Source organism: Ambystoma mexicanum, chromosome 2q (assembly GCF_040938575.1).
Source record: "Ambystoma mexicanum isolate Mex_15411 chromosome 2q, UKY_AmexF1_1, whole genome shotgun sequence".
Classification (NCBI taxonomy): Eukaryota; Metazoa; Chordata; class Amphibia; order Caudata; family Ambystomatidae; genus Ambystoma; species Ambystoma mexicanum.
Window position 1 is genome coordinate 71,028,348 of NC_090924.1, and position 14,995 is coordinate 71,043,342.

Consider the following 14,995-nt stretch of genomic DNA (forward strand, 5'->3'; position numbering starts at 1 on the left):
CCCACAGAAAAAACACCATAGTACAGGCTATGGGTATATGCTCATGTCATGTGCACTGCACTCCACCCTGACAGCTTTCACCCCAGGCACATATTTGCACGCATGGCTTCATAACGTTGCGTTGGGTGTGCTGAACGCAATGTAGGAGCCTGTGCACGTTAGCCATAGTTTACATGTGTGCTGCTGAGCACAGCCTTTCATGCTGCAATATCTTACAGCACTCCCAAAAGCAAGGGTATTATAAGGGACAAACCATAGGAAATGCACATGGTGGCATGAGGCTACCCATTGTTCAACAGGGGCAATGATGTCCACCATATGCTAATGTATGCACAGCAGCTCACTTCTGCTGCTGTGCCAAATCTACATCCTCACAAGCATTGTGTAAAAGTCACCAACTTAAAATGCATGCAGACACCATCATACACGCTATGTTTAAATGCTTATGCCATGTGCACTGCACTCCACATCTTCAATTGAGCCTGCCAGCTTTCACCCTGGGCACATATTTGCATCCATGACTGCATAACAGTCCGTTGGGTGTGCTGAACGGTATGTAGGAGGCTGTGTATATTAGCCATAGGTTACATGTGTGCTGCTGAACACGTCCTTTCATGCTGCAATATCTTAAAGCACTCCGTAAAGCAAGGGGATTATAAGGGGCAAACCATATGAAATCCACATGGTGGCATGTGGCGCACTATTGTGAAACAGGGGCAATGATGAACACCATATGCTAGTTTACGAATAGCAGCTCTCTTCCGCTGGTTGACCAAGTGCAGAGTGTCGTCCACAACCATTTTGTAAAAGTCACCAACTTCAAATGCATGCAGAGTGACAACAGCATGGCTGCAATCGGTTGTGGTGGCTGTTATAAAGGCCTAGGTGTTGGGTACAGGTGTGGTGAACGGTACGTAGGAGGCTGTGTGCATTGGCCATGTTTTACAAGTGTGCTGCTGAGCACATCCTTTCATACTGCCATATCTTACAGCACGTCCTAAAGCCACGGTCTCTAAGGGCCTAACCATAGCAATGCAGATGATGACATGTGGCTCCCTATTGTGCAACAGGGGCAATGATGTGCACCGTATCCTAATGTACGTGTAGCAGCTCACTTCTGCTCCTCTAACAAGTCCACAATGTCCGCCACAACCATTGCATACAAGTCACCAACCTGATATGCATGCAGACTGACAAATGCATAACTGCATTACATTGTGGTGGCTGTCATGAAGGCCTAGTCATGCACCCAACAGTCTGTTACGCTCACCTGATATCCCCGTGGGCGTCTGGAAGGCTACGAGATCTGGAACCCTGGATGCGTAGTTTCCCAGTGCTGAATAATGAATCTGCAATTACAGAAGGGAGGATTTGTGATCACTGTCTCTAATGGGGGAATCTCCCACCTCCCTCTGACTGATTCCCTTCCCACCTTAGTTATCTGTAGGGTGAGCTATCCGTCCTGCGTTTCTTGTGCAGGGACGCTTGACGTTTGTTGGCGAGCTGCCCGTATTGCTTCACTGGTGCAGTACGCCTTCCTTGGGCCCAGGCTTGCTGTGACCCCGAATCTGCTGGTAGGTTTGTTAATTGTAAGTCTTTGTTCTGTTTATGGTGGTAAATTCGTTAATGTCTTCATCTCCTTTTCAGGTGCGAAGGTCTTGATACTGGCGTGCCGGATGGAGAGGCACATTTTCTAGGCAAGAGAAAGGGCAAAGCGCAGCACCTTTATTGTCTTTTAAAGCTAACCTGCGTTTTCTTTTTCTTCTCCTCTCAGGCCGCTGCGAGTGGATGAGAGCGCGATGAAAAACAGGCCCCTGGAATCTGTTAAGGTAATTACAGCACTGTGCGGTTGTTTAATATTGAAAGCGAACAGGTCTCTTTTCCTTTGCAGATGTTGCTGTGGTGCTCCGGATGGAAGCGTAGCGTAGCGCGATGGAATTCAGGTAAGACTGATGGAATTCAATGTTTTGGAAGCGCGCCTTCTAATATTGTTTTTCCCTTTCTCGTTATTACGGGTCGCAATGTTCGAACAGCAGCTGTAGTAGCGGTTCGCCGGAAGTCCTTAATCTAGTACTCACAGGTGAGTGATGTTTCTTCTTCTCTCGGTTTCCACAGATTGCAGCCCAGTTGAGATGCTGAGTGCTGGATGGTGTTTTCTCAGGTAAGACAGAATATTCTTTTCTTGCCGGATTACAGGAAGATGCTCAAGACCAGGAGCTGGACACAGTGAGCGTCACGCTGCAGGTTGCAGAATAACACGAAGCGTTATATTTTTCATAGCGCGGCGAACAGGGAAAAGGGACGCCGGAGCGGAGGCAGATATGAGTACTTTTAGTGGCCACAGTTACATACAAGAGACCCAGCTATGAACACAATGCATTAGGGGCTTGGCACACACACCACAACACTATCCTCCAATTCACCATGAGAGCGTTTCCCAAAACCTTTGACGCACAACAGGCTTGCATCCAGCACACCACCGGCCGCGTTCAATGTTTGCCGACAGCACAGCGTACCGCAGGCCAATGAGACTTCGGTGCGCGGAGTGAACAGGGAAATGGGTCCGCAGAGCGGATCCAGATATCGCACATTTTTTGGGACATACATTTCAGTCCTTTGCAACAAAAGTACTGGTCCGATTTCCACCAAACACACAAAAGCACGCTTTCTGACTCAAGCCCCCGCTCCCGCCGCAAATTTGGTGCAAATCCGTCCAGCTGTTCGGGCTGTAGCCGTGCGCAAAGCTTTTCCCCCATTAAGTCTATGGGGAAAAAAAAATGTGGGACCCCCCCACCCGAAACCTCACCCAACTTGGCGAAAAAATTCAGAGCCGGCCATATACTTTTTTTGCAAGGTTTTGTGAGGATTCCTCCAGGGGAGCGAAGTTATAAGCTACCGAAAAAAGTGCTCTTCCTATGAGTTTAGCAACTTAACCAGAACTACACGGCAGCTACCGCGGGCCGTGTAATATGGTGACCCATTAAATGCAGCAAAATCTACATGCATGAATCCAAAATTATAAGCCTTTATTTGTCCTCCCTCAATGTACACTAGTGGCACCCATGTTTAGGAGACCATGGGCCTATGGTGGGTATGGATAGTTCAGAGATTAAAGGATGGCTGGCATTTGTCATGGTGCAAGCCTGTACTGTGAAAGTTTGAATACCTGAAGGAATGACTCAACAAAGCCTTTGTGCTTCCATGGTTTGTACCCTGAAAACAGTTATAGTGGGGAATAACAGCAATTTTATTACAACAGGTAGGAATCTAAATACCCTATATTATTGTGCTTATAGTTATGAAATAAATCAGTTGATGATTACTCTTGAAGCAGATAGTAGTTCATGCGTACCATGCAGGCTGCCTAATTTTGGCACGTGATACCCTATCAGCTACAGAGACTGCCAAGGTCAAGCTCAGGGTTTCTAAAAGGATTTGGTCATGAGTGCAGCATGAACCTTTGTCACTCTTGCCACCTATTTCTACCAATTTCTAGGATTGAATGGTGTAAAGAATTTGTCTGGCATATTTAATTTTGCATCAACTTTGTTTGCCTGCCTACAGCTCAGTATTTTAAAACATCCAAAGAAGAGCTTGAAGTTCAAATGTAATAACTTCCAGTTATCCTTGGTATGGTATGGTATGGTTTATTTGTAAAGCACCTATACACAAAGCAAGTGTTTAAAAGTGCTCAAGGAGGGAGGGAACAAAAGTCATTCATAAAAGTCTGCAAGGGCAGAGTGGGAACATGGAACAAGTGCATATAATACAATTAATGGTGTAGATAACAGCAAAGAGGTCTGACAATGGTTCTGCAGTTTTTTCAAGTGCACTGAAGTGCCACCATGCAAGGAAGGGAGACAAGGGAAAAACACACTATCGTCAAGGCATGGTACATTCAGATCATGCAAGTGTGCAGGCAGGTGAAGAAGAGGGGTATGGGACAAATGCGCCCAGTCAGTCAGAAGCTGGGGTAGGTGCTGAGAGATGCCACTATCATGGGTTGTTGACCAAGTGCAGTAGCAATGAGGCAAGTGCAAGGCCCGGAGGCAAGTGCAAGAGGACTGGTGAGGGTGCCAGGGACCTGGGAGACTGAGGTACACCAGGCGGCCAGTCAGCAGGTTGCATGGAAAAGGAGGGAGAGAGGCATATAGCTGTGAGAAAGGTTAGCAGGGAAAAGGGAGAGAGAAGGAAGAGGAGAAGAGGAATGTTTTAAGGAGTTTCTAGAACTTAAGGAGATCATGCTCAACACAGAGTGTGGCAGGGAGGCTATTCCCGAGGGAGGCCCCTGCAGAGGATAAAGACCTCCCCCCAAATCCAGAACCGGCTCACTCACAAAAAGGTTGGAGGTAGATGAGCGGAGGGATCGGAAGGACAGTATTTAGGTAGGCAATGTTGCAGATAGGTAGGTCACAGAAAGCCTTGTGTACAATGCAGAGGGTCTTGACCTTGATCCTTGCAGCACGGGGGGGGACAGTGGAGGGATTTCAGCGCCGGAGAGATGTGGTCCCTAGGCCTGAGGCCAAGGATAAGTCTTGCAGTTCTGTTGTGGATGAGTTGCCGAGGGCGCAGAGCAGAAGCAGGTAGGTTGAGAAAGAGGCTGTTGCAGTATTCCAGCCTTGAGAGAACAGAGCTCTGTAGACAGTGAGCCGCTGGGGGAAGGTAACAAAACGGAAGAGTTCTCTGAGGAGGTGTAGTTGGACGTTTAAAGATGTCTGAAAGTTAAGTAGACAAGGAGAGAACGAAGTCAAAGAAGACAAAGGTTTTTTGCCTCTCAGGTGGGTGCGGGTGCAGGGCCAAGGGAGGCTGGCCAGAGTGAGAGTGAGAAAGAGGGAGCAGGAGTCCCAATGCGAATGATCTCGGTCTTACTGGCGTTGACTGAATTGCGGACAGTCAGATATGAACGAGGTAGAGGAGGTGGCTGAGGGTAGCCTGAAGCAGAGTTGCATGTCATCCGCATAACACTGGAAGTTAGAGATGAAAGTGGCTATCACACATGCAAGGGCAGCTATGTAGACATTGAAGAATCAGGGGGATAGATTAGAACCCTGGGGAACACCACAGGTTGAAAGAGTGATAGTAGAGAGAAAGGACGCAAGTTCCACCTGGGATGGGCAGCCGTAGAGGAAGGAGGTGAACCACGCCAGAGCATGACCTGTGATTCCCAGGGTGTCACGCAATCAGTATGTTGTGGTTTACCGTGTCAAAGGCAGAGGAGAAGTCAAGAAGAATAAGGACAGTGGGAGTGTTGGTGTCGAGATTTGAGAGCAGGTCTTCACAGATGTTCAGAAGAGCAGTTTCTGTGCCTCTGGATGCTCTAAAGCCAGACTGATGGTCGTGGAAGCAACCCGCAGTTTCAGTGGGTGAGCTGAGAGATAGCCAGCTTCTCCAGGAGTTTGCCCAGGAAAAGGGGAAATAGAGATAGGGCAGCAGTTTGCTGAAATAGAGGAGTCGGCAGAGGGTTTCTTAAGTAGAGCGTGCACAAGAGAGTGCTTAAGAGAAGTTGGGAAAGCTCCAGTGGCCAAAGAGAGATTGCAACGATCAGCCAAGGCTGGGGTGAGAGAGTCAATGTTGTCCTTAATGGTTTTGAAGGGTCAGGGGTCCACCTGTTTGGATGAAGCCTTCATAGAATGGACTTGTCTAGTGACCTGATCAAGTGTGATGGGAGTGAGAGAAGAGAGGAGAAGTGGAGGGGCCAAGGGAGGCTCCAGAGGTGGTGGTAAATGAGGTGGTGTGGAGGAGAGCGAAGAAAGGATGTCTTGGGTTTTTGCAGTGTAGTGTGCAACCAGGGTCGAGCAAAGGTTCCGAGTGGGTGTGACAGAAGAGGCTGCTGCTGCAGGATTGGCCAGCTCCTTACAGACTTTGAAAAGTTTGACCATGCTGTTTGATGCCGCGGAGATGCAGGCTTGAATAAAGACTCTTTTCTTGGTGTGGATGCAGAGTTGATATTTCCTTTGAAGGAAGCTGCAGGCCATTTTGTCAGAGGATCCCCCTGACAAATTCCATTTTCGCTCAGCTGCCCTACACTTGGTTGAAGGGCAGCCAGATCGGAGTCATACCAAGAGTTGCAATTTTTGGAAGGCTTCAGTCGGACCCTCATGACAGGGGCAAGAACACCAAGAGTGTTATCGATGGAGAGGTTAAAGTTAGCAAGGGCTGTGCCAGGGTGGGAGTCAGCCGCAGGACTAGGAGGTGGTGGACAGGGAAACAAAAAGCACCCAAATTCGAATTAAGGAACACACCCCAAAAACGTTTTTAAAATTCAGCAACACTGAATGTAGATGGTTTGCTATCCAAAGGTTGCGTCAACTTGTTGTCATGCTCAGACTGCTAAACCTGCATGCACCAAACCATGGGAAGTCTCAGTTTGTGTGCACTGCATGGTCTCTTGACTACAGAATGTATGTCCCCATTAGGTCTTCCTTCCACGGACATGCTTGTCCCCAATGCCCAGAGGGCAAGCACAACGCGCACAGGGGTTCTCACCAGGACATCAAGGTTGGTGCCTCAGCTCAAGCAAAGCGGTCTGCGCCTGACCAGCAACTGCAACAGGGACCTCATCGCTCACTCCAGGTCAGCGCTCTAGGCAGGGCAGGACCAACGCGAGTCTGAGGCACTCATAATTTAATATTGAAGCTATGCCATACTCCGCCTCAATGGGCCTCGAGCACCAGTGCAACGTGTTGTGTTTTACCTATCCTGACTATGTGGCTATTCCCTGTATGTATGTGTGCATGAGTCTGGAATGTTTGGTATGGAGTGTTCTGGTTGGAATGTTTGGATGTGAGTGCCTGTGTTCCTTTATTGCCAGTTGGAAACTTGAGCTTGGCACAGGGGGACCGGTGGGTGCTTCTATCCTATGAACTTATCCTGTATTATTCCTAATGTACTTACCTGTGTTCCTGTGGACTTACTAAAGATACCTAAATCTAACAAGGCTCCTGAGTGGTTATTTATAACCCCAAACCCATAACTTAACGTCATGGGGATGCGATCTATCCTACTAAACGGTGTAGGCTTAAGTACTACTAAAAAAACATGAAAACACTGCGTGATAAATGTGCATGATTGGCAAGTATGTAACAGGCCCCGTTTCAGCGACCAAACACGCTGCTTCATCGACACCGGAGTTACACAAACCCATGGCTTTTTCCTCAGAGACACAGCATCCCAGGATGAATGCCAGCAGCTCGAGGTATCATAAATCCAACATGAAGCAACCCGGGCCATATATATGCAAATGACACTTAGCAGACCGAGGTTCTACGTAACAGTGACACTCAAGCATCAACACTGATAAATACTTCACTTGACAACAAGGACACATAGCGCCAATACACGTGGCCCTGTCCCTGTGTACCGCAAAAACCGGTAATCGCAAGTACCATTGACATCAGCAAAATGGTCCTGTGAACACACGTATAGCAACGAGAAATACACAAATTAATGATAACAGCACGGCTGCGCTCCTTAATGAGACTAGCACCGCGGCAACCATGCAGTAAAACAACGAGCGAGTGAAATCACTTATTGCTTACTTCGCAGGTCTCGAAAGGACATGGCGTCTTAAACGTTGCCAGGCTCCGGTGCAATGCTGAGTACCGTGGCGGGTAAAATGTAGCTAGGCCTACCAAAGCCTGCTTCCGTTTCTCCATCCAGTTACTGTAGCAACCGATGCTACACCTACGGCGGCTCTCGAGGGTCTATACATTTTAAACGCAAACAGGAAAAGCTAAACCTGAGGAGGAGCGTCTGATTACGTTCGGTGAGAAAAGGGGCGTTGCGATGGCTGTCAATCAAGTCATAGCCTCCTTGAGCTCCACCCACATTACGTGCCTCCAACTGGCCCAGCTCTGGTCGAATAAAAGTCGGCACACAGATATAATAAAACAAGCACTAGCAAAGCCAACAGTGTGAGCTTTGGTATGGTAATTGGAAAGAGCGTCTCGAACTAGAAATTGAAAGAGGGAACTGGCACCCAGGGCCGCCCCGAGGCATGGGTAGTGGCAGACTTTGCCGTCGGCCCGGGACGCGCTCTCATACGGCCCCGCAGCTTCATGCTGTTGAGACTATAATTTCTATTCAAATTATTTAAACGGGTGTACTGCTTCCAAGTATCTTTTCAGCTGGACTGTTAGGTGGCAGAGCTATTGCATTAGAGTAAATGGCATATGAGGAGGGACACAGAGCTCAAAGGTGTTGTTTGGTTGTTTGCCCACCCATTGACTGCCCATGGCCCAGGGACGTCATTTCACAAAAATGCCAGGGGTAGCGGAAGTGACATAACAGGAAGTGATGTTATTTGACCCCACCCCGAGGTGACATCATGGGAAACAATGGAACACAAACTTTCACCCTGTTAGGCCCGGACTGGGCCCTTGAAAGGAGGACAGACACACGATGGAGAATATACGTCTTTCTTTATTCTCGTACATTCATGAACTGCCCCCGTACTCCCTCCCCTCCTTCTGACGTACTTCCCCACGTGATGTCTCTCACGTGGCAGGGTTGCAGTCTCTTAAGGAGACACAAGCCCTGCAAAAGCATAGCCCCGTAACATCACCCCCGGACGAAATGTCCTTGCATCGAGTTCAGCACTCTTCGACCAGGCGTGCTGGTTTCTTTATGGCGCGCTGGGGCCGGGTGCTGGTGCCTTCTTGAGGATCTTCTTCAGGTCTCTCTGTCCTCTTGATTCCTGGCCGGGGAGAGAACCTTGGAGGCGTCCACAATGCGTCTCGCCCATCCACTGTCATCATCTCAGGGTCTGGGGTTTGGAGCCTCTCAGAGTCTGTGGTTGTTGCCAACTTGAACTTTGAACAGTTCCTTGTGATTTCTCTTTCTTCCTTTTCGGCGGTCACCATTGTCCCTCTAACGGCCGTGACCTGTAGTGTCTGCGGGGAGAACCTAGGGTCGCTCTTCTTCACCGTTGGCTGTTGGACAAAGACCTCATCTCCTACTTGAAAGTCTTTCGGAAGTGCTCGCCGCTTTTCATCGGTTTGGGTGCGGGCTCATTCTTTTCTCTGCGTGTCTCTTTCTAGGAGTTGTGTGTCTGTTTCCGGTCTGTTCAACGGGTGTTGAATGATCCTTGTGCGAACTTGGTACTTTACCATAAGTTCAGCCGGGGTCTTGTTTGTCGCTTCATGCGGCGTGTTCCTGTAGTCCCGAAGCATCCTGCACAGAGCTTGGTGGAGATCTACATTTTCTAGCTTGGCTCTTTGTACTGTTTTCTTGATAGATGACATGAACCGCTCCGCCATGCCATTCGCCTGGGGCCAAAGTGGCGTTGTTTTCTGGTGTTTGAAACCCAGATGCTTTGCCAGTTTTGAGAAGTCATGTCCACAGAAAGGGGGTCCATTGTCAGATTTGATCACATCTGGTATGCCCCATTCGCTCACTACTTCATCAAGATTGCCGTTACTTGTGCAAAGGCGGTGGATGATGACCTTTTGACAATGGGGAAACGTGAGTGTTCATCAATGAACAGGAGTAAGTATTCTCCTGACTCTAGGGGCCCGTAGAAATCTACCGCCACCCTTTCCCACGGACGTTCCGGGATCTGTGTCACTTGTAGAGGCGCGGGTGCTTCCTCCCTAGCTGTGCATTGGCATGCCATGCAGTTTCTTACCCATCGATCGACTAAGGCATCGAGAAAAGGAAACCATACGTGGCGTCGTAGTTGGCGCTTGGTGTTGTCTGCGCCTCTGTGACCTTCATGTGCTGTCTTGATTATTTCAGACCTCAGGGCCGTTGGGATTATTATTCTGCACCCTCTGAGAAGTATGGTGCTGTCTTGTACAGCCAGCTCCGAGTGAACTCTTGCAATCCTTTCCAACTCGTCTCGGTTTGCTCCTGGGTGTGTTGACAGTGCTCTCTTGTAGTCTTTCCACTTGTTGTGTTCTGTGAGTTCAATTGCGAAGGCCATGGATGGGTCCGCTGCTGTTGCGAGTGCCACTGTTTCCAGTGACATTGCCGGAGGTAGTGCGTTGGTGGTGACATAGCTTATGTATTCTATGTCGCCTTGTCTTGGTGTTGACGTTCCGGAGGGGTGTCTCGACAGATAGTCGGCTGGATTATGCTCGCCCCCCGGTCGATGAATGATGTGATAGTCATATTCCTGCAGCCGGATGCCCCATCGTTCGATTCTGGGGGGCATTTTCGTCCGTGGGTTCCCAAACAGCGACAGGAGGGCCTGGTGATCCGTTATGAGGGTGAATCTTTTCCCGATGATAAAGTTGTGAAAGTGTTCACATGCCCAGGCTGCTGCTAGACTCTCTTTTTCCGCTTGGGAGTATGCGGCCTCGGGGGACGCAAGTGCTCTGCTGGCATATGCCACTACATGCCTCGGGTGGGCGTCAGTGCCGTTGGTCTGGGCGAGTATAGCCCCTAGTCCCACCGGGCTCGCGTCGACCACTATTTCAGTGTGCCATTCTGGGTCGAAGTAGGCCAGTTTCCGCGCTTCTGCCAGGGACTGTTTAATGGAGTCATACGCATCCTGGCATTCAGCGGTCCAGGCGAAGAGCATGTCCTTCTGGAGTAACTTCCAAAGAGGTTCCGTGATGGTGGCATAGTGGGGTATGTATCGGGCACAATACCCAGGCATGCCTAGGAAAGAACGGACATCGGCAATCTGTCTTGGAGCTTGCAGATTGAAAATAGTGGCCACTTTGTCGGGGTCCAGTGTCATCCCGTCGGCCGAGAAGATGTGACCGAAAAATTTTAGCTTGCTTTTGCTAAATCTGCATTTATCCACGTTTAGCGTGAGGCCTGCGTCTTGGATGGCTTTGCACGTGGCGCGAAGAGCGGCGTCATGTTCTTCACAGGTGCGCCCAAATACCAGTATGTCGTCACTATAATTCAGTGTGCCTTTGATCGGACGTAGAGTTGCAGAGTCTGAGACGTCCACCGTCTTTTGGTACTATTACCAACGGGGATACCCATGGGGTCGGACCCGTGGCTGGTTCAATTATTCCATCATTTAGGAGTTGATTGAGTTCTGCCGACACTGCGGCCTGAAGATGGAACCCGACTCTTCTCGGGTGTTGCGGTACAGGTCGGACGGTGGGATCTATGTGGAGTTTCACAGGTGGTCCTTTCAGTTGACCTAGGCCTTTGCAGATGAGAGGGAACTCTTTCAGGATGTCATTGCGCGACATCATTTCAGTTTGGGTGAGCGCTGGTGAGAGGAAGAGCACTTTCTCTGTCGTCTCCAGTGTTGGGTCTGTCAAACAGATTTTGTCCTCTTCACAGACATGTATGTCGATGAGTCCCAGGCACGACGCTGTTCTGTAACTGAGCAGGCATCTGCCTTTGGTAGCACTGCAAATGACGTGGATGTCCGTCGTGGTGGATTGGTTATCATGGATGAGCCGACGGCTGAAAAATCCAATCGATTGCAGAGGAGTTGTGGCACCCCATTGGTAGATCTTAGAGTTTGAGGGTGTCAGGGGCGGCCGGTTGGTGATCTGATTGAATTCCTTCTCACCCATTATGTTAACGGTGGCCCCTGAGTCTACAAGGAAACAGAATTGTTGCCCTGCTATGTCGACGGGTATCTTGGGTGCCTCACGGGCTTCGCCTTCATCCATGATGAGAATCACATATTCGTCGTGTGGATACTGATTGTATTGGTCGAATTCCTGTTGGCCTCCTTGTGAGCCTCCCTCATATTGTGAAAATTTTGTCGGGGGCCCATCATATTCGTCTCTGATGTGGGACACTTGCTCCTCACCCTCGGGCTCTTGACTGTCATCCATGGGGTACACCTCTTCGACTACTCTGACGTACCTCCGTGGATTCTGGGCGTATGGACGTGGTTGGTAGGCCTGGGTTAGGGGGTTCCTGACAGGCGTTTTAAATTGAGGGGCGATTGGGAACTTTTGTGTTGGGAATGGTCTGCCTTCTCTGCAGACTGATAGGAAGTGTCCCTCTCTGCCGCAGTTGCCGCATCTCTGTGATATGGCGGGGCTGGTCCCTGCGTGGGGGAACGACATTCCGCAGCGGTAGCATTGGCGTTGGGTCCTCGGCGTCGTGGAATAGTTGGGGTTGGCGCCTTTGTCCCCTTGTCTTGCGTGGCTGGCCTGTAGCGCTGCAATGGTTTCAGCTTTCTCTTGTCTCGTCGAGGCGGTGTTCGAAATTTGGGACACTTGCTTTTCGACTCTCTCTAGAATTCTGGCCATCTGGCTCACTTCCTCTATGGTGATAGGTTTTTTGAGGAGTTGTTTCTTTAAGGTTTGAGACAAACAGCCTTCAATAATCCTCAACCGTATGGCTTCGTCGAGTGAGAAGGCTTCAAATTGACAGTTGGCCCCTTTTATTCATAGGCGGGTATTGAACTCATCAATGGTTTCATCGACTCTCTGCGTGCATAGGTTGAATATGTATCTTTCATAGTCTCTGTTGGGTTCAATGACTAATCTTCTGTTTATGGCCGCTATTAGTGTTGGAAAGTCAGCCTGTTCTGCGGGGGGAATGGTCTTGGTAAGGACTTTGATGTCATTTCCCGCCAGATTTAGGAACATGCTTCGTAGCCGAGGGGACTCGTCTTCCCGTGCAGCGTCAATGAAGTGTTGAAGTCTTCTAGACAATCAGTCCATCTTGGACCTTTGTCCGCTTGTGGCATCATTGAAAATGGGGGAGGCATGCGCCATGCTGCATGCTGTCGTTGCTGTGTTCCCTGCAGGGGCTGGGGCATTTGGTGGTTGTTGGGCTTGAGGCGAGCTCATGCTGAATGTTTACGCAGCAGGCAGGGTGTGCCTGAGTATGTGTGGTGGCAGTGTTGTCTGACCCACCTTTGATGACTTCCAGGCTTCCGTTGCACCTGCTGGTGGGTCGCCGTGCAGTCGGCGTAGGGCGCCCCGGAAAAAAACTCCTGGGTGGTCAGCTCCCGTTGGGCCGCGTGGCACCTGGCACGTGGGTTCTCTGTCGTAGTCTGGGGCCTGGTGGTGTAGTTGCTGAGTCACACGACGCGGGCGTGGGGTCACCCGCTCTTCATTTATTCATATGATTTTCTTTTCCAGGAAACGGGCCTGGGATCAGGCAACGTCGCTGGGACCACGCAGTTGGAGGAGGCGGAACTGTCTGCAGCGTGGATGCGCTGTCTGCTCGGTGAGGAGAAGGCGGGCCTGGGATCAGGCTCGGCGCCGGGCTCGGAAATGCCTGCGGCGCGGATGCGCTGTCTGCGCGGCGAGGAGGAGGCGGGCCTGGGATCAGGCTGGGCGCCGGGCGCGGGACTGCCCGCAGCGTGGATGCGCTGTCGGCGCGTTGAGGAGGAGGCGGGCCTGGGATCAGGCTCATGCGCCAGGCTGGAAGGTGCCCGTGGCGCGGATTGGAGCGGGATCGCTGCTCGCAAAGGAGGAGGACTCGGTGGTCTGGTAGGTCAGCTCGTCGCCAGATGTTAGGCCCGGACTGGGCCCTTGAAAGGAGGACAGACACACCGATGGAGAATATACGTCTTTCTTTATTCTCGTACATTCATGAACTGCCCCCGTACTCCCTCCCCTCCTTCTGACGTACTTCCCCACGTGATGTCTCTCACGTGGCAGGGTTGCAGTCTCTTAAGGAGACACGAGCCCTGCAAAAGCATAGCCCCGTAACACCCCCCTTGACAAAAAAGGGGTGGCTTCAGATAGCATTGATCCTAAGTACGAAAAATATTTTTATATTTATAATGTGATATATATTTCATACAAGAATGGATCACCATATGTATCATTAATATCAGTGTGCATAGGCCCATACTACCAAATTACTGTGAATGCAAGCAGACCTCCAAGGCCAAATGATAATGATGTGTTACTATATAGCACTTACAACAAAACAATGGATGGGTTTCCCCTACTTCGCTGACTAAAGGGAAGCAAATAAACAGTAGTAAACAGGAGTCAAGCCAGCAAAAAAAAAAAAAGGTTCACTACATAGACATTATCCAACATAACAGAGAGGGAAAGGTCCCCTTAGCTGCCACACAGATCATCATATATCAAGCAAAAAAATTGTTTAAAATATTGTGTTTATTTAAATCAATTAGAATCTTTAAAATGAGTATTAAATCATCAAAGGATCAGGTACAGTGTACAGAAATATATCATGCAACTATATACAAAGGTGCATACTGATTAAATTGCTAGTTTCAGTTGTAAACTGCTGCAGAAGATCACAAAAAGAATGAATCACATTGATCCTTAAGATTAGTCTGGGCTTGCCGTATGTGGTGCCCCAAACGAGTGAAGGGAATCACTCAGGTGGAGAACCCCCGGTCGCTCTGACCAGAATAAATGTGCAAATAGCAAAATGTATAACAATGGCACAATCTAAGCAATATTGGTAATCTAAAAAAACAATCAATGATTCCAAAAATCAGTTGAAGAGCAGACAAAAAACTAGAAAAAGTAATATTAGTTCCAGAACAAAACAGTATAACACACACACTAAAATCTAACTATGGGATGTTTCTACACAGCATCCCATAGTTAGATTTTAGTGTGTGTGTTATACTGTTTTGTTTTGGAACTAATATTACTTTTTCTAGTTTTTTGTCTGCTCTTCAACTGACTTTTACTATTTGCTATTTGCACATTTAGTCTGGTCAGAGCGACCAGGGGTTCTCCACCTAAGTGATTCCCTTCACTCGTTTGGGGCACCATATACGGCATGCCCAGACTAATCTTAAGGATGAATGTGATTCATTCTTTTTGTGATTTTCTGCAGCAGTTTACAACACTAAAATCTAACTATGGGATGCTGTGTGTCTACACAGCATCCCATAGTTAGATTTTAGTGTGTGTGTTATACTGTTTTGTTTTACACAGCATCCCATAGTTAGATTTTAGTGCGTGTGTTATACTGTTTTGTTTTGGAACTAATATTACTTTTTCTAGTTTTTTGTCTGCTCTTCAACTGACTTTTGGAATCATTGATTGTTTTTTAGATTACCAATATTGCTTAGATTGTGCCATTGTTATACATTTTGCTATTTGCGCATTTAGTCTGGTCAGAG

At 48.9% G+C, this 14,995-nt stretch overlaps 1 protein-coding gene across 2 annotated transcripts in view; it reads right to left on the reverse strand.

Moving 5' to 3' along the window:
* CLUAP1 (clusterin associated protein 1) overlaps window positions 1-7,734 on the reverse strand; it is a 1,096,220-nt gene extending 1,088,486 nt beyond the window's left edge. For both annotated transcript variants that reach the window (XM_069646868.1, XM_069646867.1), the window contains exon 1: window positions 7,539-7,734. In XM_069646868.1, the coding sequence (XP_069502969.1) occupies window positions 7,539-7,560 (22 nt within the window). In that variant the 5' untranslated portion in view covers window positions 7,561-7,734. The remainder of the gene's footprint in view (window positions 1-7,538) is intronic.
* Between the last annotated feature and the right edge of the window lie 7,261 nt (window positions 7,735-14,995).